At 37.0% G+C, this 24,819-nt stretch overlaps 2 protein-coding genes across 5 annotated transcripts in view; one reads left to right on the top strand and one right to left on the bottom strand.

The window, feature by feature from the left end:
* Positions 1-12,336: 12,336 nt before the first annotated feature.
* The window catches only part of LOC135200277 (uncharacterized), a 320,362-nt gene continuing 307,879 nt past the window's right edge, over positions 12,337-24,819 (top strand). Inside the window, exons 1-2 of one of the 4 annotated variants that reach the window (XM_064228767.1) lie at positions 12,337-12,694; positions 13,544-14,367. In XM_064228767.1, coding sequence (XP_064084837.1) covers positions 13,843-14,367 — 525 coding nt within the window. In that variant the 5' untranslated portion in view covers positions 12,337-12,694; positions 13,544-13,842. Of the gene's footprint in view, positions 12,695-13,065; positions 14,368-24,819 lie in introns of all 4 variants that reach the window. The other 3 variants (XM_064228766.1, XM_064228765.1, XM_064228768.1) reach the window with 3 other exon arrangements.
* On the bottom strand, positions 13,303-13,698 carry LOC135199685 (uncharacterized). The gene has a single exon (XM_064227841.1). The coding sequence runs from the start codon at positions 13,696-13,698 to the stop codon at positions 13,303-13,305; it is 396 nt and encodes a 131-aa protein (XP_064083911.1).

Here is a 24,819-nt window from a genome sequence, read left to right as displayed (position 1 = left end):
CTGCGTTCATAAGTCAGAAACAGTTACCGCTTAAGTGATATCGAAATCAGCTGGAATTATTTGCATCGGGAGATGTTGGAAGGAAGGATTTCGCGAGCGATGTGAGAAGTTAAATATACTGAATTTGGAACGCGTTATTTTGCGAGATGATGACGAGGTTTCTGAGAGTGATATTATTAATCTTGCTATGTTTTTCCACATCATTATAGTAGGGGGTGGGGGTGGTAGGGGGTGGGGGAGGAATTCTGGTTATCCTTAAATGTAAAATGCTTTCTCTAGACAATGTGAAAAATGTGATTTAGTTGTGATAAAACTGTGAAGGAAATATTTGTTAATTACAAAATACTAGTTACGCCAGAAAAAAATTATAGATTTTGATCGCAAAATGTTACCTCGGAGCTAAAGCCGTGCAAAAAGTGATTTTAATCGTGAGTAAATTATAAAATACAAATCGTCGTCATCAATGGGATATTTTTGCCGAAAGCTCTTTATCCTTCTCCCATTACCATAGAATACTTGCAGGAGTTCTTTATTCCTAGCGAAATTATAATACCGTTCTAGTTTTCCGTTACTGCAGAATACTGTTAAAGATTGAGTGAAGTTTGTGACAAAGAAACTGAGATATAATTCAAGTGAGTAATATATATAAAACATCACCTTCAGGCCGAAATGTGGGCTCTGTTTCAAGGAATTTCTTGAGAAAAGGATTACATTTCTTTTTCGCTTTGTTGTTGTTGTTGTTTTTGTTGTTGTTGTTGTTCTTGCTGTTATTGTTCTTGTTAGTTGGGGGTGGTGTTGTTTTTGTTGTTGTTGTTGTTCTTGCTGTTATTGTTCTTGTTGATGGGGAGGGGGGGTGTTAGTAGGAAAGCCCTATGGAAAAGCCTAAAAAGTTCTGTAAAAGGTGTTTCGAGTTGAGTTAAAGATACATGAATTTTTGGATAGGATATTTATGATTTATTTATTAGCATGAGAATGTAAAAATAGAAATAATGTGCACGTTAAACAGTACATAACAATTATTTTTAATAAAATATAGTGTATTTATTTTTTAATTTTCGTTGGTGAAACAACACGCTATTTGACCGTAGATTTTAGCACGCGGCTAGAGAAAGCTGGAGGTCGGATCACGCCTTGTTTTAAATCAGCATTCGAAACTTGAAATGCCAAGAGAAAATTAGTAACCTTTATGAAAATATAATTCGAGTCTTTCATTATTATCATTATCTTATATTTCGTATACTTGAGGTTGGTTATCACATTCTAGTTATTACTAAAAACAATATTAGATAACAATAAATAACTCTCAAAAGTAATGAACGACAAATGGGCTAATGGGAAGTCCCGTCTCTTATCTTCTTAGTTACAACGTCAATTCGAACTTCGTTGTCCGCTCATAAATCCCGACCTTGCAAATTACTGCGTCTCTGTGAGCTGGTCAGGGTCAGAGGGTCTACACCGGGCCTCCTGTTCCCTTTCACACCTTACCACAGCCCCGTGCTTGCACAAGGTAAGCTTAATCTTCCGCAACCGCCAACCAAGTTCTTGAACAAGACACTCCATAAGTTTCCAAGCAGTGACAAACAAGGTCGAAGGCCTAAACTACCCTGAAGACCTTGATGAAGACAGCGGACGACTGATTACGATGCCTGGCGGTGTTCCACTACAATGATCTTGATTCGTTGGGTGAAAGTGTCGCTTATGTAAGTTGTAACTCGATTAACCAACGCTGGGATTATAGGACCATCTCCTGGGTCAGCTGCATAATACGTATTTTGATTAGTTCATTTTAGGATTTAATGTCCTCTAATGGATCAAGTGACTAATATATGCTTTATTTCTTCACAAGGTGAGAAGTCTACTTCTAGGTTAACCACATAATGAACATACTTATTAATTCACCACAGGACTTAAGGTCCAGCACTGAATTAATTAATGTAATGCCCACTTTGATTAAATCAGACCAGTATAAGATTGACGGCTTTGGGTTGACTGCCAGGTTGCTTGCTTCTAAACCATTTGTGCAAATTTAAGTTTTGTTGGTCGACTGACAGTGACGTGTGTACTGAACCGAAATCCCACAAAATTTTTTAAAATCACTGACCTATAGAGAGAATTTATTGGTGAGAACATGGCTAAGGCTCGCGACTTGGAAAATTATTAATTTCCGAAACTCTAATTGGTAGGGCAAATAACATTCAGCCAAAACAACAAACTGCTTTCAGGAGAAGTAGCAAATAGCATTCACTTGAAGTCAAGAGCGCTCAGGCAAGGCAAGGCAACAAAATTAATTCTATCTAGTCAATGAAATGCGAGCGTTCAAACGAAGCAGAAATATCTCAGTCAAAACAGTAAACTGTTCAACCGCAGCAGCAAGCAGTGTTCAACCAAAGATGCCAAAATTGTTCACATATGCTATTAAAATATAAAACTAATCGGTTAAAGAAACAAAGAGCTGAACAAATAGCGCTCAGATGAAGCAGAAATGGTTCTCAGCCAAAATCAATGGAAGTAGGAAGCGGAGTTCAGCCAAAGATGCTCAAATTATTCGTATACGAGCTTGTTGGCGGGCGCTGCGCGTGCTGGAACACGGGGCTGCTGTCTCCCCTACACTCCCGATCCCCTACCTACCCGCCTCCACCTGGGGCGGGCAAACAGGTTTGCAGGACGGTGGTGGATGTCTCCCTTACTGTCTCCCGGGTGAGGAAAAACAAGATCAGGTACGCCCGGATTTTATTAATATAGATAGAGGGTAATGTTTTTACCTTCGGCTGACGATACTACACCAAGTATTGTAGCAACGGTGTTGGATATCTTTGCCACTGAGCGTAATTCCTCCCTTTAACGGTAAATGAGTAAGTAATGCAATTCGCTCAAGAGACCATTGTGGATAATTGGATTAGACATGCCTTCATGTCGCTTTACTATTCCTCTGTTTTGCCTTGAGTTTTCCATTAAATATCTCAATACCATTTTACTTCTATGTACATCTTTATTTTCTAAAATATATGCTAAAATTCTTCGACAGTTTTAAGCTGTTCTGGAAACAATTGTTGGTTCCCGGATACGGAAAAGATTATATCAAAATTTGTGTACAATAAGATTCCTTTTTTCTGTTGTTCAAGATTATTTTACTGTCTCTGTAATCTACTCACGTCATGTGCTTAGTGTATATAACAATCTTTGTTCATAATCTTGGCATATTCTAGTTTCTATAACATTTCCACAATAAGTAAAACTAACAAACTAACTGGGTTCTATAACAACTTGAGACACCTGTCAAGTACAATTCTTTCTGCGTCGACGACCGTAGTTAATGCGCCGCCAGTTTACAGGTATTAATCAATCGTAGCCCTTGCTCCTCACATCTGAATCCCCATGTCTATTGCAGGTCTATATGCATTGATCCTTGGGATGAGACTTCAAGCCACATGCACTCACCATACAATCAGTCGCCACCCATCCAAAAAATGACCAGACCGACTGCATCTCAATTCCACTAATCAAAAGATCAAAATTCTTCCAAAATCCACCCCGTAGTTAATATTTTTCTTATTTCCTTATCTCATTTTATATCTTATGTTATCGGCGAGAGTGTGAGGAAACTTTTTTGGGGGGATGGGGTCCACTTGGGGAGGAGGGTTGTTTGAGGTAGCCTATAGCCTTTTACCATAATTAGGCTCGAAGCCACACCCAACTATAACCCTCGTCATGTCTTCCAGTCCTATCAATAGGCCTACCTCACCTATTCTTGCTTGATTAAAACATTATCTTTCATTTTCCGAATATTAGATACATAGATATGGGGATGTAATACACAATGATGTAAAATTCTTATGTAGTTTTATAAAATATAGATTTCTTGTACAGTAAATTAAAGCTTTCGACCATCAGCTGTGGTCATGTTCACTAAAATGAGGTATATCGTCTAAAGAACTGACATGTAGGGTCACAAACAAACTTTTCTTATTAGAGCATTTGAAACAATATAGATTAGGTAACAAACAAGCTAATTAACTTATTATGTATGAACAGGTGGTTGAGCCCTCGTCCTTTCCAGAACTCTTCTTGATCTCCGTTGGGGAATGTTTCTGTTGTCAACTGCTTGTACTATGCTGGTTAGGTGGTTTGTTGGAGAAACTACATAAGGATTTTACATCTTTGTGGATTACATCCCCATTTACTTAAGAGGTACGACATAGTACATAGCTTCTGCATACATAGATACATAAATAAAACAAAATGGTACCTTTTTATGAAAGGATGGAAGCAACTTCTTTCAAGCTGACAGATAGTAAAAGTATGACATCAATTAGCGCTACAAGACAAAGGAATGAGGGTGACTGATAATATTTAAATTTAGCGAGAATGTACTACATTATCTAAAAATATCTGAATAGTAATGCATTCGTTATCAACGTCTGTATTTACGTACAAATACGTATACGCAAATGTTCACACACACAACACAATTATTATATATATATGTATATATATATATATATATATATATATATATATATATATATATATATATATATATATATATATATACACGCACAAATGCAGACACACACACATACATACATACATACATACATATATATATATATATATATATATATATATATATATATATATATGCATGTTTACGTGAGTAGGTGTATCAGGTAATTTCATCTGTTCACATAAGAACATCTTGTTGAACACTTCTTCACTGAGAAAAGGCTGAGGAGCAATTACGGACAGGAGGAGTACATACGACAAAATAGCACAATTAAGCCGCCAAAACGTAAAAGCCTCTATCAGAAAAAATAAAACCTGCAACTGAGAAAAGTTAATCTGAATAACAGACCAATAAAAGAGCCGATTTTGCATAAAAAAAGGGTTCTCACGCGGGATTTGGGAAATAATCTTAATCTCTCGGCTTGGGAGGAAACTCAGGATTATGTATTCAAACTGGTTGCCATTTCAGTGAATGACCATGTGTTTAAAGTATGCAATGCATTGCTATCTTAAAGCAGTTCACCTTGTATTTTACTCATATATTTATATTTTTAACTATACATTTATTAATTTGCTAATTTATCTTATTTTTTTCCAATAACTGATCTCTTCTTTCTATATTTCCTGTTATATTCTGTAACTTCTTACAAATGAACAGCATTTTGTCTGGGAGCTTGAATTTGAAATCATTGGCCCAAATAGACTTGTCCCAAATGAATAGGGTTTTATCTTCTGAATAATATCACTCCGCCACACAGATGTTCACAGAAAACCACCTGGACAATTTAAAAATCATTGTATGGCGAACAATGGCCAGTCTGATCAACCCACTGCGAAACAGCAGCAATTCGCTCATACAAAGCATCCTGAGTATGAGGCAAGAAGATATAAATTTGTTCCCTAAATGACTTAATCTCTGTTTTTGCAAAATGTCATCTGCAGAATCTGTCGCTATTATTGTATTACTATGTTTATTGTCATTACTGGTATTTTCCTTTTTTCATTATTACTGTGATTATAATCAATATAGTTTTTACATTCTATTTTTAACTATTCTCAATCTTAGTACGGGTATGACCGTTATTTTGACTACCTTCTTTTATACTACCTTAGCAAATATAGATATTGCCGATTAATCTTTGGTTTCCTGTTTTTATCATGTTATCTTATGTATCTAGACTGTATGTTATTCTCTATTCTTTGTATATTCCATGTATATGGCCTTGAACTGAAAATAAAGATAATTATTATTATTATTATTATTATTATTATTATTAATTATTATTATTATTATGATTATTATTATTATTATTATTATTATTATTATTATTATTATTATTATTATTATTATTAAATCATTCTCGTCGTCCAATTCATATGTGAACTTGAATATTCATTCTGATTTCACAATTAAATCATCCTCGTTGGATCTCCAATCCAATTTCGCCATTAAATCTTCCTCGTTGTCAAACTCATATGTGAAATCTCCCTTTAATACGGATAAGAAACCTTACTTAGGTGATATGGTTAACTGGATAAAAATACGCTCAAGACATGTGATACTTGTGTGCAACTCCATTATATACATTCAGACACGCGATCATACGCTCATATAAAATGTAAACATGTATGCTAACAAAAACGTATCTCAAAAATTGAAACAACTACACAGAACAGTAACATAAACTGACCTCTCATCAATATGCGATGAATGATTTATACAGATTCAGATTTTTGGAGGCAATGAAAAAAAGTATTTGCTTGCAAAATTGCATTTTTATTTGCATGCTGTACAATTCAGCATCCACAGACTACGGAGGACACATCTTTGAGGATGTGGCAATACATTACACGCCAGCATAATTTTAATGACATGTTAGAATACTTGAAAAATGAATTAATATATTCATCTATATATCTGTTTGCTTATCTAACTAAACACACACATTATATATATATATATATATATCTATATATATATAAATAATATATATATATATATATGATTGGTTATATATAAAATCTTTTTTCGTTTGACTTAATTGAAAGTGATTTTAGTTGTACAAACAATATTGAACATATATATAAATAAAATATATAATATATATATATATATATATATATTATATATATTATATATAATATATATTATGATGTATTATATACATATATATATATATATATAGATATATATATATATATATATATATATATATATTTAAAAAAAATCACGGTGGATGCACGTGACTTCATGATATAAGCGAATACCACAAGAAAAATATTAGGCGAAATTCGAACCGAGTGCTTTCGTCCTTTCATGTTTCATTAAAGCACGAAAGCGCTCGGTTCGAATTTATGCTTATATGTTTCCTGTGGTATTCGCTTATATATATATATATATATATATATTATATATATATATATATATATATATTATATTATATATAGTACTGGTAATGGACGTATTACCTCATTTGACATTTTGGTATTTTTCATTTGTTCAACTACTATTCTTGTTTTATTGTTATTTTGCTGCGGAATAGTTTATTTGCAGCTCAAAATGCTAGTTTTTGGTAACTCTATATGTTTAAAATTCTAGGCCTTTCTTGGCTACATACACTGTAAACTTGATCTCTCTCCTTAATAAACGCTTCAAGAAGAGGTCCATTGGAGGACGAAACTGTTGGGCATTTTCTAAGAAAAACTTTATTCCTTTCCTATTATGGAATACAATTGAATATATATATATATATATATATATATATATATATATATATATATATATATATATATATATATATATATACAGAGAGAGAGAGAGAGAGAGAGAGAGAGAGAGAGAGAGAGAGAGAGAGAGAGAGAGAATTTGAAAAGAACAAATGGGTGAGCTCCGGAGTCCGTCAATGCACCGACATCTTATTTATAAATCAAGTCAGGCCGGAAAAAAGGCTTCCGAGGGACCAAGCTTCCCCTTAACGAAGCAAAGAGGATTTTGGAAGTTATTCTCGACTTAAGAGAACTTCCGAAGCCGATCAATTAGCTGCCAAAGACAACGTTTGTTAAGAAGGCAACGTTATGTAAAAGAAAACGACTGAGATGGCGATGGCTATTTGTCTGTCCGTCCGCACTTTTTCTGTCCGCCCTCAGGTCTTCAAAACTACTGAGGCTAGAGGGCTGCAAATTGGTAAGTTGATCATCCACACTCCAATCATCAAACGTACCGAATTGCAGCCCTCTAGGCTCAGTAGTTTTTATTTGATTTAATGTTAAAGTCAGCCATGATAGTGTGTATGGCTCTGCAATAAGTGCCATCAACACAGGCCACCACCGGGCCGTGGCTGGGAGTTTCATAGAGCATTATACGCTGTACAGAAAACTTGATTGCGCCGAAAAAATTGGACGCTTCTGTCTAATGCGGCGATTATTTTCTGGGAACTGTTCTTTTTTTCTATGGAAGGAAGAGAAAAATAAATAAGAGGGAATGGGTGAGAAACGAGACTAACGAATTAACAGATAAGAGAGAATGGGCGAGAAACGCTCCAAACGAAATAAGCATTAATAAATAAGAGAGAATGGGTGAGAAACGAAACTAACGAATTGATAAATAAGAGAGAATTGGTGACAAACGCGACTAACGAAATAAGCATTAATAAAACAAGAGAGAATACGTGAGAAACGAGATTAACGAATTAATAAGAGAGAATGGGCGAGAAAGTAGATTAATGAAATAAGCATTAAAAATAATAGAGAATGGATGAGAAACGAAAGTAACGGATGAAAAAATAAGAATGGGTGAGAAACGAGACTAACGAGTGAATAAAAAAAGAGAGAATAGATGAGGAACGAGACTAACGAATGAAAAAATAAGAGAGAACGGGTGAGAAACGAGACTAACGAGTGAATAAAAAAAGAGAGAATAGATGAGGAACGAGACTAACGAATGAAAAAATAAGAGAGAACGGGTGAGAAACGAGACTAACGAGTGAATAAAAAAGAGAGAATGGGTGAGAAAGAGACTAACGAATGAAAAAATAAGAGAATGGGTGGAAAACGAGACTAACGAATGAATAAAAGAGAGCGAATGGATGAGAAACGACACTAACAGATGAAAAAATAAGAGAGAATGGGTGAGAAACAAGACTAACGAATGAATAAAAAAAGAGAGAGTGGGTGAGAAACGAGACTAAGGGAATACATAGAACTAAATTTAAGAGAGAATAGATAAGAAACGTGACAAAAGGAATATTAGAAATAAAGAAGAGAGAGTGGATGAGTAAGAAGACCAACGAAATACGAAGTAAATAAAAGAGAACTGTTGAGAGACGAGACTTAACGGAATAAGTGGAAATGTGTTGAGTAAGCAATAATACATTTTCTACCAAATGAAAGCTTTACGTTGGCCGAGTGCATATCGCGCTCGGCTACCAATCCGGTGATTCGAAGTTCGATTCTCGGCTCGGCCAACGCGGAGCCAGAGGAATTTATTTCGGGTGATAGAAATTCATTTCTCGATACAATGTGTTTCGGATCCCACAATAAGCTGTAGGTCCCGTTGCTAGGTAACCAACTGGTTCCTAGTCACGTAAAAATATATCTAATCCTTCTGGCCAGCCCTAGGAGAGCTGTTCATCAGCTCAGTGGTCTGGTAAAACTAAGATATACTTAACTATTTCTACCAAATGATAACATTATCTTAAGAAGAAAACAAAAATGATAGCCATAAATTGCCATATATTATGGTATGCAATTAAAAAAAAAATGTAGACAGTTTGAAGAAAACCCTTAGTTTTACTTCTTAGAACACAGTTCAATCTGTAAGATTGCATTATTTTGTTAGAGCTGTCAGTCGAGTTCCTTTTATTATATTGCCAAGTTTCGTATATCGCTGAATTACGTTTAAAATACTCCGTATATCCTGTTCCTTATCTACGTATGATTTTAATAATCAAAATATTAATGGTATACTATGTAATACTTCATAAAAAAACTATTTATTTGTCCGGTTGTCTAAGTGGAATGGAATGAAGTTTAGCTCAAAATTTAAGTATATGCATTCAAAAGACTATATTGTTATTAACATATTACATGGACGATGTAACTGCAAAATAACTAAGGTATTGCTTTCATTTCCGGATGGTCATATCCACTAAGAATAATAATAATATTAATAATAATAATAATAAGGCGTGATCCGACCTCCAGCTTACACAGCTGGTGTGCAAGGTTTTCCCCTCACACATAAATTGTAAACATTATATTCCTAATTTTTAATATAAATTAAAACTTTGCTAAAATCTATGGTCAAATAGAGCGTTGTTTCACCAACTAAAATTAAAATCAATAAGCTATAATTCATTAGAAAGTTGTTCCGTACTGTTTAACATGCACATCATTTATTTTTTTTTTTTTTACATCTTCATTGTACTAAATAAATCATAAATATCCTATCCTAAAATGCCTGTACCTTTCACTCAAATGAAACACCTTTTTCAGACCTTTTTAGGCTCTTCCATAGACTTTTCCTACCCGATCCCCTCGAACAAGAAGAAGAAGAAGAACAACAAAGTAGTTTAAGTCTTCTGTAGGCTTACTCCCCGAGTAAGCGATAGTACTAATAATAATATAATAATAGGCGTGATAATAATTTCCTAGTCTGAAGAATCGCATTCGCTCCGAAATACTTGGGAAGTTATTCCGGTCCAGGTTCTCAATGTCTTTTTGCTCTTGTTTTGCGAAAGAAAAATGAAAATGCATTGGTTTCTCTTTCCTAAATATGAAATTTCATGAAATGCAATTAGAAAAAGAAATTTCTCCATGATGTATAACGGAGGGGAAGAACTCGCTTTACATATTTTTTGGAAAGCAATGAAAATCGAATAATTGTTTCTCCTTCGCCTTCTCTGCAAATCTGGAAAAAATAACATTATTTTTATGCTTACATTTCCTGTAAAATACAGAAAAAATCCAAAATTTTCTATCCGATTTGCGTTTTCTAAATAAAAAAAAAAAATGCAAAAATCAAATCTGAACGAAATCAAACATTGTTATTACGCTTACATTTTCTGTAAAAAGCGGGAAAATCCAAAACTTCCTCTCCGATTTGCATTTTCTAAATAAACAAAAAATGCAAAAATCAAATCTGAACGAAATCAAACATTGTTTATTTTGTTAGCTTACATCTGTAGCAGAAAAAAAGCAACATTTCTCTCTGATTTGCATTTTATAAATATACAAAAAATGAAAAAATCAAAGCTGAACGAAATTACATTGGTTTTAGGCTCATTTTTTGTAAAAACAAAACAATTTCAAAATTTCCTCTCTGATTTGCATTTTCTAAATAAACGAAAAAAAAAAAAAAAAAAACACAAGAACCAAGTCTGGCCTTTTGTGAAAGAAGAAAGTCTCTAAGATTTCTTTGGAGTTTATCACCGTCCCGAGGACAACGCCGGCCAAGTTCCCGGACGAAACTTCTCCCATGGACGCCCCAGAGAGTGGCCATTGCGTCCGAACTTCGTTTTGGCGGGAAAATAAAGAGACATTCTCGCGCCAAAAGGAAGAAGAAAAACCAGTAGCAGTAATGTTACGGGATGGGGTTTGGGGGGGTGGGGGGGAGGTAGAGGGACCTTGTGGACTGGGGTGGGGGAGGGGAGGGGAAGTGAAGAGTTTTATAGGAGAGATTCTTCTTACTTAGTAGAATATTTCATACAAAAAGTTTTTCCTGGTTTGGGAATGAAGGAAAAGGAGGGGGAGTGGGGAGTAGGAGGGGGTGGGGGTGTTTATATAGGAGGAAGTGGGAATCAGTGCCCGGTTGAAGCTTATTATCTAATCAACGGGCAAGGGGTATAGGAGCTGATGGGGGAATGGAGGGGAGTTTGGGGGAGGGACCACATCAGAGTGCCGCCTGGGGAGGCACAAATCTGAATCCCCTTCCCACTGGTACCACCTCCTCCCTCCTCCTCCTCCTCCCGTCCTTAAGCCTCTACTGCTCTTTCTTCTCATCCTCCTCTTATATAAATATAGATATTATATACATACATATATACATATATATATATATATATATATATAATTATATATATATATATAATATATATATATATATATATATATATATATAATCGAGTATATTAAATTCACACATAGGACCAATTCATTCAACTCGTTTTTCCCTGATTCTTGTTCTCTCATATTTGAAACCTTCATAACTCCAAGATTAATTTCCCTTTTAAGATTCGTCTAATTTATTCCTTGATGACTCTACACAGAAACCATTAAGTGATTCAGCATCTTTTCTTTCCATTCTTTATCCAAATTTTCTTGTTGTGAAATACTGTCTTTTAAAATATCAGACTTTTCCAGAGAGATTTATGAAGCTTGTTTCTCTCTCTCTCTCTCTCTCTCTCTCTCTCTCTCTCTCTCTCTCTCAGAAAGCTTAAATTTTCTCTCTGTCTTTAGAAACTTCTTCCTTCTCTTTCTCTCTAACTATTCCTTAACTTCACCCCTTCTCTTTCACTAAAACCTTTACCCTTCTCTCTCTCTCTCTCTCTCTCTCTCCGTCTGTCTGTTTGTCTATCTGTCTGTCTCTCTCTCTCTTAAAGCTTTACCCCTTTCTGTCACCCTTTCCTACTCTGAAAGCTCTGATACTCTCACTCAAAGCTTTTAAAAGCTCCCAGCCCCCTGAAAGCTTGACTCTCTTAATTTCTCTGGAAGCTTTACTCTCTCTCTCTCTCTGTCTCTCTCTCTCTCTCTCTCTCTCCCTCTCTCTCTTAGTATTTCAACTACCCATCCGCCCCACCGGTGGGGTCCAGCCCAGCACACGGTGGCGATGGCCGGCAGAGGAGGGGGTCCCGATCGTCACAGGCCAGCAGTAAGCAACCCGCATCCAACCGACTCACTTCCACCCATCACAACGCCTCTAAACCATATTCCTTTTCTCCCTCTCTCGTCCTCCACCCGTGAACCAGAAGAAGAAGAAGAAGAAGAACACCCGAGCCAGGACAGGTTTTTCTTGGTGACAACACTCGGTTCAGTATCAGATGTAACCCCACAGGATAAAAACGCTCCTTGCGTCTGCGCTCTGCGTCTAGTTTCCTCGTCTAGTTCGGCGTTCAGTGATTGAGAGAGATAGAGGAGAGAGAGAGAGAGAGAAGAAATAAAGACAGGAAAAGTAACAGTGATTTTGTCGAATTGGGTGAGTTAGGGGAAGTCCATCAAGGATAACTACTCTGGCAGTAAACGAGCTTGAGTGAGAAGTTGGGAATCCGAAAAGAAAAATAATAGCGACATTCGCTAACGAGAAACGGGACGATTACGCAGTTGGCAAAACAAAAGAAAAAACTATATACGAGGAAAAATTCCAAAAGAAAATAAAGAATTGATGAACAACACTCGTGATCTGAATTGGAAATTTTTGAATTCGTGATAACTTTTTTTTTTTCTTCCTCATATATTTTTTATAATTTTTTGGGGGGGTTCGTTCTTTCGACACAGATTTCTCTTTTCTCATTCTCCTGCCTTTTTTTTTTTTTTTTTTTTTTTCACAACGAGTGATTTTACGTGTAGTTTTAGGTAAAAGTTCGCAACGCAAAGGATTCAAGTTGAAGTCCCAGGTGACAATAACGTGAAAGTTTTATTGATTTTTTTTTGTTTTGAAAAGTGTTTTAGAGAGAGAGAGAAAGAGACAGAGAGAGACAGAGAGAGAGAGAGAGAGACGGAGAGAGAGAGAGAGAGAAAGAGAGAGAGAGAGAGAGAGAGAATATTCGGTTTGCAGTGCCAGGAGGAGGTAGATGTCCTGAGTGGTCATCGGTTCCCACCACTGGAATGAGGACATCCTATAGCGGGAGTGTGCCGCCTGTCTCTACTGCTGCCACTAAGCCCAACCATCCTCACCTCCTCACCCAAGCCTCCTCCTCCTCCTCCTCCTCCTCCTCCTCCTCCTTCTCCTCTTCTGTCTCCTCCTCCTCCTCCTCCTCCTCCTCCTCCGCCTCCTTCTCTCCGTTCTTTTTCTTCTCTCACATCAGCATATCCTTTCCCTCTGAAGCCCCGACAGTGTGAACGACCCTTTCTGGAAATCGGGGCAGATCCACTCAAGCCAAATCGCAGAGCGAGAGGGAACCCTTCGATGACTCTTCTGATGTGTCGATGCGTCGTCGGGTCAAGGAATAAAAGGAACAGCTGAAATCCTCTTGCTCGCATAAGCGAAGAGCGACTTCGAAATCGCACGAGGGTAGGGAGAAAACAGAGGATCCTGAGTGAGCGAGTGAAAAAGTACAAGTCTCAATTCCTCTTCGCCATTTAGATTATAAGAGAGAAAACTAGAAACGACTCAACTTGATCAAAATGTGTCTATCGAGAGATTCCTCCGGAAGAGGGAAGAGGGTATGCATGGGCATACTGGGCTTCATGGACTCTTTGCTCTCGATTTTCATCTTCGCCCCCCTCGTCGTTGGGTACTGGCGCGGGTGCTGGCAGCTGATGGATCACTACCTCTTGCCCAACAAAAAACTCATCTCCATCATGACGTCCCTGGCCATAGGGCTCTTCTCGGGGCTCTTCTTCTGCCTCATGCAAGGGCCCCTGGGCTCCCTGTGCGACAACGACAAACGGCCGAGGATCCACTTGCTCGTCTCCAGGCTGTACACGATGATCTACTGCGTGTGTTGCGTCAACCACTGGCGCGGCGTCTGGGCCACGTGGGACTTCTACACGGGCACTTCGTGGCAGTCGGGGGCCACCTCCGCAGGCATCGGCCTCCTGACGTTGTCCATCACGAGGGGGCTCAAGAATATCCTCGCCCCGCCTTTCCTCGTCGTCACAGATCACCCTGAGGAGTACTTCAAGGTGCCCACGCTGTTCAATGCCAAGGTAAGTGACATGAATCGGTCGGTGGCAGTGAAAAGGGAAACGGTGGTATTTCCCCTTTTTTTCCTCCGAGGAAAAGCTCCAAAAATGAAATCAATGAAATTCAGATACCGCACTAAGAAAGGCTTTCAAAGAAGCGTTCTTTTTCTTGCTGTAAGCAGCAGCTGCAGTCTTTGCATTGTCATATAATACATCGTTCCAAATGATAAAAAAAAACTGTTCTTGTATCCAAACACGCAATGTTCGTACCTGTGCTGTGGCCACTATTGAGAACTGTCACAAAATACTCAGTCATCTAATTTTTTAACAATTTCCAAGAGCCTTCTTTCTGACAATTCTGGATCTGCATGGTAGATAAATAAATAGTCATATAGATAAAGATGTTTGTGATAATATTAACATATCCATTTAAAACGTCAATTTTGGAACAATATATATATATATATATATATATATATATATATATACTATATATATATATATATATATATATATTGAGAATATCCTCAAATCCACGGTAGAAGGTGAGTGAAACAGGACTTTGAACAAGTACTTTCGTAGTTCATTCCTACATTCTCAAGTTCACTTCAGAATGTAGAAATAAACCACGAAAGTAGTTGTTCAAAATCTCAGTTTCACTCACCTTCTACGTGGATTTATGGATTAATATATATATATATATTATATATATGTATATATATATATATTATATATATTATATATTATATTATATATAGATATATATATATATATATACACAGTATACGCATATATCTTGAAAGACACGTTCCTCAGGAAATACCGCCGGAGAGTGTCTTCGCTAAAGTGTTTATTGAAAAATTACGCAAATTGTCTTGCACGCGTCGTCTCTCAAACACGCCACCTCAGGCTTCAAGCAAGCAAGCAACTCGTTCATCCACTCACGCACTCTCGTTAGTTTCTCGGGTCTTGATGTGGGCCGTTACCACTGCAACAAGACTCCCAAGTCAGGGAAAACTATGACATTGACAAAACTTGAATCGAAAGAGCTCACTGAAAAATTGGGGCCATTAAGGGCTGAGGAAAAAGTGTGTCATTGAGTCGAGACGCAAAAATAAATGAGTGGAAAAATGACGTCAGTAATGAGCTCTGAAAAATGTCTTTATCAAGAGACTGTGAAAAAAAAGGCAAAAGGCATTTAGGAGCACTTAGGAAAAGTATGTAATTAAAGAGATAAAAACATTATTGCCTCATTAAGTATGAATGAGGTCATTCTTGCGTCGTTAACAAAGCACTGTGAGATTGGGGGTTACGAAGAAGTAATAAAAAGTAGTATCGAGTCATTTAAGGAATTGGTCAAATTTCGACAGCATGAAGAAATAATGGAAAAATCGTCGCGTCAAAACATTAGAAATAATCATTCATACACACTTTAAGAACAAAATTCCCAGACTGACAAGGGGCACTTTAAAAAAAATGCAGTCTTCAAACTTTTGAAAAATTCACGAAAAAACGTCATTAAAAAAAAAAACTATCGAAATAAATGGCATCATTAAGAGACGTGGAAAAATTTATGTCAATAAAAGGACAGTGGAAAAGTTTGCCTCATTAAAAGTACTCAAACAATTTTTCCCTCATTAAAAATGCGAGGACACTGCTTCATGTCTGACGAAACGAAAAAAATGCGTCATCACATGCGCAAGAAAAACAGGTCATTAAAAAGGAAAGCAAATTAATAAATGATCAAAGATTTTTAGACATTTCTGACAGATATAGAGAACTCACGCAACTACAGAAGAGTCATTTGCACGATCAACTGGAATTGCGATGTTATAATGAAGTCTGCCTGAACATTTCAAGACGACTGTTAAAATATCATGCTTTATATGGGGAAAATGATCCTCTTCAGTTAACCTTAGCATTCAAATCATATCTGTAATCGAAATATTATTTCATTGCAATAAAAACCATTTTTTTACTTGATATTTTGGTTCCTGTCAATTAAAGATTGCTCGCTTTGTGACGAGTAGGCTGAGGTGCTGAAAGGGGATAAAAAGCCCGATGTAGACCTCTGGACGCTGCACAAACAAAAGAGACGTTAAGATTGTTTCCTTTCTTTGCCGAATGGATTGTTATTCAGCAGAAGAATGTCCTTTGCTTTCGTTCCGAATAACAATAGCATCTAAATTTTATGAATAATTCTGACATCCTTCAGGCTCTGAATTATATATCTGTACCCAAAGTCTAACTGACTTATCATTTCCTGATTACGTGAGACCAATTATACCTCATTTAACTGACCGGTCAAAGAAAATAGGTCTGGAAGCAGCCCCTATTACAAATGAGTTACTTCCATTACTAAAGTCAAGATAGCACTTGGGGTGTTCGCAACACCGAGTTTATCGTCTATAAAAACTTATTCTTTCCCCGGCAACTTTCCCTCAGGAACGAAGAGCTGCAGGTTTTCAAAATTCATTCCAGAATTTCGTATTCACGAACAGGAATTTTTAACAGTGAGAGAAGAGGGCGGGGGAGACCCTATGAAGGCAAGGGGTATGGGAGGGATACAGCATAAAGTATTCCCTATGAAGTAAATAACTTTTTTCCTCGGAGTTTTGCTCTGGTCCAGCGGCTCTCTCACTTTTTATTGATCACTTTACTTTCTTCCAGGTTAGCTGTCCAGCTTCTTGGACTTTATTTCCTCTTACTATTCATTCTCAGTTTAATGAAAACTATAAGGACAACCAAAGAATTCTACAGATGTGATTCAGAATTCTCATCAAACGCCTCAACAACAATAAAACCAACAACAACAACAACAACAACAACAACAATAATAATAATAATAATAATAATAATAATAATAATAATAATAATAATAATAATAATAATAATAATCAAGAAGAAAGTATCACTCATTGATGTCGCAATACCATGGGACACCAGTGTTGAAGAGAAAGAAAGGGAATAATGGATAAGTATCAAGACCTGAAAATAGAAATAAGAAGGATATGGGATATGCCAGTGGAAATTGTACCCATAATCATAGGAACACTAGGCACGATCCCAATATCCCTGAAAAGGAATCTAGAAAAACTAGAGGCTGAAGTAGCTCCAGGACTCATGCGGAAGAGTGTGATCCTAGAAACGGCGCACATAGTAAGAAAAGTGATGGACTCCTAAGGAGGCAGGATGCAACCCGGAACCCCACACTATAAACAATAATAATAATAATAATAATAATAATAATAATAATAATAATAATACGAAGTCTAAAGTTGACAATGAAAAGAATTTATTCCTCGGAGAGCCAAGAACGAGTTTCAGTGAAAGAAAAATTGATGAGTGGCAAACTGGGGATGATCTAGTGTCATGAAAAAATCAAAGCATCAGTCGAAAAATGAGTTTAGTTTTAAAATCAGACAGATAATCACGAAATAAATGGAATGAAGATTTGAAAGCATCTGAGAATTCCAACTCTCTTTGTTGCTTTGATTTCTGAAATTATGAATTTTAGGCTTCAGTCCAGACACTGAGGCACTTCCGGCCATTCAGCCTTTAGAACAGCGAGACGAGGGAGTTGGAGAGGGTGGACAGCAAGATAAAGAGAGCCCGAAAATAAAGGATCTAAAGGTGGATCCATGAGCAGACACTACAGTTGCACTAAGATTTAATAATTAGTGAAGCTGAACAGCATGATTGGAGAAAGGTAACCGGAATGGAGGTAAAGTAAAATGTTAAGAAGTGGGACGCTGCAAATACCTTTTAGTAATGCCTACAATGCGCCACGTGAAGTGCACTGACGGCACTACCTCCCCAGGAATTGTTACTCCATTAAGCAATTATAATATACATAAAGTTCATAGTTTCCAGTTATTGGCATCATCGAAAAAAGTACTTAAAATTTAAGTATAAATACAGACAAGCGTATAAAAGTCACAATGTATGTCCCAAGCGTTTAGGAACTTCTTTTCTGACAGCCAATAAGTTTACTGAAAACAGTATGGGTTATCGTGAATAAACGAATCAATGAACCTAAAAAGGGTCATTTATTCAACTACGACAACCTTGACAGTGGATTAAAGTCTCATACATTTAAGACGATTTTAGCTCTACATTCTATTCAGCTAACTAAAACTTATTTCTCAACATAAGTGCTGGGCGCCAGCTACTTCATTTCATGCACAGATTTTTAACCAGTCTGTATTAAAGTTTTTTGTCTATTGTATCTTTCGTGAGCCTCATCTTATCTTCCCTGGTGTTCCACAAGGCAGTGGTTTAGGTCTCTGTCGATTTCGTACCGTCATTTCTCTCGACGATTCTTTGAACTTAGCTTACTGTGCTCTTAATGATTCTGAATACTTGACCATATCTGATATTACCTTTGGTTTTAAGCTTTCTTTTTCACAACGCCTAAAGAGCGTGATCTAATGATGTGATAATTAGGTACTATTGTTGTTGTTAAGGTTTTTTGAAGCTTTAAAGATGACGGTGCTTCAAATTCTAGACTAATTTGACTGAAATCTTGCTGGATACTGGCAGCTTTTCAAGATCGTTGGCTAAGCCTTCGAGGATCATTGTCTAAATCTTCACGGATGGTTGTCTAAACTTTCCCGGACCGTTGTCTACGAGGTCTAAGTATTCTCTGGATTTAAGTTGTCTAAGCCTTACAGGATCCTTTTCTAATCTTTCGGTAGAGTTGTCTGAACGTCCCCGGGTCGTTAACTTTCCAGCAGTTATGATTTCGGTCACATTCCCAAGATATCCAACTTCGGGCACCTTAAAAAGAAAGAAAGAAAGAAAAAAAAAGCCATCTCAACACAAAGCATTCCTAGAGAAGCAATGCAAGCCTCAAAGAGAGTCAGCATCAAGTTCAACATGTTACTGTTGTTATATATGTGCTGCTACGATCATGTCACCCTTGGACGGTCTGCCTGGCAGCGTAACTGATGCTGGTGCCATAAGTTAAAGAGAGGTTGTCGTACTGCTTTCAAGCGCCGTTGGTAACTGCCTTTGCTTGGAAGACTGTTGATGTCGGAGTACGTGCCTACCCATTTTTTATCGGTGTGTTATTGTATGCTCTCTGCTTTCACAAGAGATACATTATTCTAGGGAAGTTTATTGTAGATGGAGTGTTCGTTAAGTTTACCTCTGAAGTAATGTTTGAACACTACGAGTAATATCAACTACACGGCAAAAAAAAAAAAAAAAAAAAAAAAATACACACACACACACACACACACACACACACACACACACACATATATAAAAATATTATATATATATAATATATATATATATATATATATATATATATTACACACCCAGAATACAACTAATAATAATGTGATTATCAAAAGGTAATGATAAGGGGGACAATTATACAATGGGGCTACAGAAATAATATTAAGTAACGATTAAAACAATGACGCTGGCGCAGAAGACATCAAACACACAGTTTGCTGAAAAAAGAATATTTTATGAAAATTTCTGTATTTATATTTCATGGGGTTTAATTTTGATCATTCAACGATTTTTGAGGAGACTTTTGGTAATAAAAATAGCGCCATGTTTTATTTTTCATGGATAATTCGATAGTTCAAAGACGAAAAATTATGGTGTTATTACACAGCAATTATGTTTTACAGCTTGTAATTTTGTTATTGCAAGAAGATATATCAACGAAATAATATTAGTATATAATCCAACGTATTTCACAAAACCATAAACGATCCGACAGTGTGGAAAACAACAGCAAAGTGGAGTAGGCAATACGAAATAAAACTATCAAATTAAACTGAAGAACTGCAGGATCATTCAACCAAGCAGCGCGAGATGAAATGAAATTAAACTTCACGAAAAAATTCGTCAGAGATTAAACCGGTAAGAAGGGTATGAAAAAGGAATAAAGCATTTTCACTTCTCTTTTCCACGATAGCGAGATGGTGTTATTTTCCCCCGAAAGAACCAGTTTTCGGCGCAGGCTGAGACGCCAAGGAACCCCGCTAAGACGAACGCGTAAACTTTCCTCCGCGGTTAGGAAACATAATCTGGCCGAGTCTGATTCCCGATGCGTTTTGAAAGGGAATCTTCTTCTTTTTCTTCTTCTTCTGCAGAGAGAATAATGAATGTCAACAAGTCAAGTTGGTTATTTGCCTTATTCCAGTGATTCTTCATCGTATGCGATTAATAATCTCTCTCTCTCTCTCTCCCAGAATCTTCCTAGGACACACACCTCCATTGGGATACTTGTTCCATCCACATCTTGTATTCTCTTTATCCATATTTAAATTTCTCTCTCTCTCTCTCTCTCTCTCTCTCTCTCAAGAGATTCTCATCCTTTCATTTAGGAGAGAGAGAGAGAGAGAGAGAATCTTATGAATGAGTTCACGTCGATGCAGTGAGGATTTTTCTGTCGATGCCGAGTCGTATTTGAGTGTTCACGTCTCTTTCTGTCCGTCTGTCTGCCTGTCCACAACCTAGCTGCAACTCACAACATCTAACTAACAGCTAAGTATGCTGGGACCGCAAGAATTCATTCCAATTCTTTCCGCTCTACCTCGATGATAATACCGAAGGGGAATTATAATTGATAAGTGGTGCGTCACCTGGGAGATTCGATCCCCACGACGAGGACAACCTCCGACTTCAGTGACAAGTAGTCTACAGTGACAAGTAGTCTACCATTCGGCTGTCTCTGACGTACATATGCCCGTCGGATGCACGTTTGTTCTTAGAGTCGACATCAACCCAGCCCAACCGTGACAGTGCCGGTTGGTTCGTCTGAGACGTAGCTATTTATGAATGTTTATCACATGGCTATCACTTTTCTATATTCACAAGCATCAACCTACAAATTTTGTCATATATATATTAGTGTGTGTGTGTGTGTGTGTGTGTGAAATTGTAATAGCCACAATGCCCTCTTAACTTCTTGTATTCTTTGCTCTTTTTTGGATAAGCTTGTCACTACAAAGCCTGAAGATCCAAGTTCAAAGAAATTTCATATGTATCTTGTAAAAAAGTGACCAGTAGATTCTACACACACACACACACACACACACACACACACATATATATATATAATATTAAGACCCTTCTAAGCTCATTTCCCTCCTTGTTCCTTCCAAAACTGTTTAAAAAACTATATCCTTGTATTCTCTGTAAGTGACCAAACCACCTCAACAACTTCAATTCACACTTCACTTTTACAAAGGGCAGTTGGTTCAACACCATCTTCTTGCATCTCAAGTCTGGCTTCAACAAACACTCCTCATCTCTTCAAAAGCGCTCTACACAGATCCAACTTGCTTCACCTTCCTATGATTTACCTCCCAGGGGCATTGCTTGATGCCTTTTCATATTCAGCTGTTCCTTTTGCGTCTCTTCCAGCCTAGCCGTCCAACTTTAACTTTCCCTTCCTCCATTTGTCACCCATCATTTCGGGAATGAAGGGATTCAGGAAGCTAGTTCATTACCAGCCTATAACTAAACTCTAAGTCAAATCTATTCGCGACTGCTGCACCCATAATCCTCCTGCGGTTCACTCTACCGAGGTTGCATTTCACTTCCGGGTCTTCCCAGTTATGATTAATCGCAATTAAAACAACGAGCGGGATTTCCCTCTTTAATTAGAACAACGGGAGGGATTTTCCTCTCCATATCTTAATTCCTATGGGTCTGGAGATTACCAGCCCGGTAGGGTTGCCCTTTATGGAAATTCTTTTTTTCCCGTGGAATATCACTCACAGATGAGATTACAATATCACTCGCAGATGTAATTACGGCAAATGTTATCTTAATTTAGTTCCCTTTTGTCCGTAATTGAAATTTCTATTGCGAATGAAGTGAGCCATCCCTTTACTCTGAAATATCCTAATTATTCGAGGAAATCGTCTGATTATGTAAGACATAATGCAAAAAAATATCACTAAAAAGAGAATCAATCAACAACTGCAGCAGTAGAAATGTTTGAAGACTTGGAAACACAGTCAGATGGTAAGAAAATGATAAATTAAATGAATATATACTTATATATATATTATATGTGACTATATAATATATATATATATATATATATATATATATATATATGAGTGTAAATATATATATATATATGTATATATATATATACATAATTATATATATGCATATATACATATATATATATATACATATATTATATATATATATATATATATATATATATATATATATCATACTATATATATATATATATATATATATATATATATATATAGAAATATAAATGACTAAAGGATTGAAGCACGAGACACGTTATTTTTGCATAGGAAGACATCGTCAGACTATGCAAAATTAAGGAAAAGAATACAAAATGTAAATGGAAACTTGAATACATCTATAGAACTGGAGCATACCAAGATTGGGGGAACTGTTTAGAAACAGACACAAAAATTCTGAAATCAATGAATAAATAGAAAATCAAAACGGATCACGAGAAATCTGGAACCGTGATCGTCCAGGTAAAAAACGATCTCATTTTGATAAAATATTAACACAATGGACACTTGATGCCGACATGTTAATATGACAGGCGTGATAAAACTGAATGTAAACAGTTACCTTGGGGGTGCGTTCACACTGCAGGAAAAAAGTTCATAAACACACGTCGACAATGAAAAAACGCCATACAAACAAAAAACAAGGAATAGCATACATACCACAAACAGACTGAAAACCAAAGACCGAAGGTGGAGAACGAATCTTTGGCAAAACCTGGAAAGTCCATTTAAGTCCTACTTGTTGGCAATATAACTTAATAGACTTGGTATAATACCTACTTTAGGTATGAGTAGCTAGGAATAGAACATAAAAGAAAATCAAAAGTATTTATAGTTATGTATAGCTATTTATTTACACAATGTACCCATGTGTACATTGACACATTAAAATCAAATATATACAAATATCTAAAGATCAAGTACCATACCCCCAGCATGTGGTTCTCATACCCCCAAGGGGTATGGATACCCCCTGTTAAGAACCTTGACATCTAGACCGACTGGCCATTGGTTACTGTTGACTGGTCAGCGACTTCAGTATATATGTATTTACTCTTTGGTTTTCCTTAAATCTCATGAAGGAATCGAGTTTTTTGTACATCGTATACTCAAGGCCATCGAAATAGATCTATCTTTCGGTGGTCTCGGTATAATGCTGTATGAGCCGTGGCTCATGACACTTTAACCAGAGCCTGATGGTGGCCTGGCCTATATAGTTATAGCTGCCAGACGCATGATTATGGGTAACTTTATGCTTAAAAAAATAAAAACTACTGGAGCTAGAGGGCTAAAATTTGATGTGTTTGATGATTGGACGATGGATGATGAGCATACCAACTTGCAGCCCTCTAGCCTCAGTAGTTTTTAAGATCCAAGGGCGGACAGAAACAGTGTGGACGGACAGACAAAGCCGGTACGATAGTTTTCTGAGACAGATCCATCCTGAAGAATCTGTAAACTATCCTGCAAACAGACAGACAGACAAACAAGAGCGATTGATGCCAAAAATGATTCAGGAGGTCATTAAAAGTCCCTCCGCCAGCGGTTTCATACATCTGCCCACAAACAGGCATTAAGCTTACGATCTCCCAAAAAAGGTCACGGAAAAACCCGGAATTCCCAGAAAGGAAGCGTATAAAAGAATGCGAGAAAACCGTCTTTCCTCGAGTCCACAAGACGCTGCTTTAAGGGAATAATTAGAATAACTTGTCTTAACCTTTGGATAACCCCATTCTCCTGCTCCCATTTCCCCCCTCACGCGGGCGGGTTGTATGAACAGCCAAGTTGATATATCTGGATCAGCCACACGGATGGGGTGGGGAGTGATGGAGGGGTGTGAGGTGTAGGGGGATGATGATGATGGGGGGAGGGGAAGACAGGAGCCGAGGTAGGGGGATGCAGAGAAGGGAGATACCTACCGACGCCTCGTCTGCCCATCGTATCAAGAGTCGTATATGAAATACAAAACTAACAAAGCGATCGTCTTTAAAAATGTAAAATAGGCCTCAGAGATAGAGGCCAGGTTGAAAAGAAGTAGAAAGGCAATTTACTTTCCATCTGACTTTCAAACACAGTACGTCCATTACTTTTTTTTCCCCGAAAGCCAACCCATTACGAACAAGCCTCACGGGCGTATAATTTTACAGTAAACAGCCGAGGACTTGTAATTAGAATCCTAAAAGTCTAGGCGGGAATCACACAGTTATTTGGTCTTGTAATGATGAGAGAGAGAGAGAGAGAGAGAGAGAGAGAGAGAGAGAGAGAGAGAAGGACTATTCCTGCATGTTTTAATGAAGCCTTGCATAAGAGTAGCCTACGTGTTTAAAGGTCACCGGTAAACTTCTCGTGTTAGAACATATCAGCCTAAAAAATTTCTTTTATTAATCTAATGCTCAACTTCAGCATCCCTTCATCTCCCCTTTATTTTGTTCGG

This window comes from Macrobrachium nipponense, chromosome 26 (assembly GCF_015104395.2).
Source record: "Macrobrachium nipponense isolate FS-2020 chromosome 26, ASM1510439v2, whole genome shotgun sequence".
In the NCBI taxonomy this organism is placed as follows: domain Eukaryota; kingdom Metazoa; phylum Arthropoda; class Malacostraca; order Decapoda; family Palaemonidae; genus Macrobrachium; species Macrobrachium nipponense.
Note: the sequence above shows the minus strand (reverse complement) of the source record. Positions and strands in the feature narration are given on the sequence as shown.

Coding starts and splice junctions, on each gene's coding strand:
- LOC135199685 (XM_064227841.1), bottom strand. CDS start 13,698: ATGCGAGCAAGAGGATTTCAGCTGTTCCTTTTATTCCTTGACCCGACG.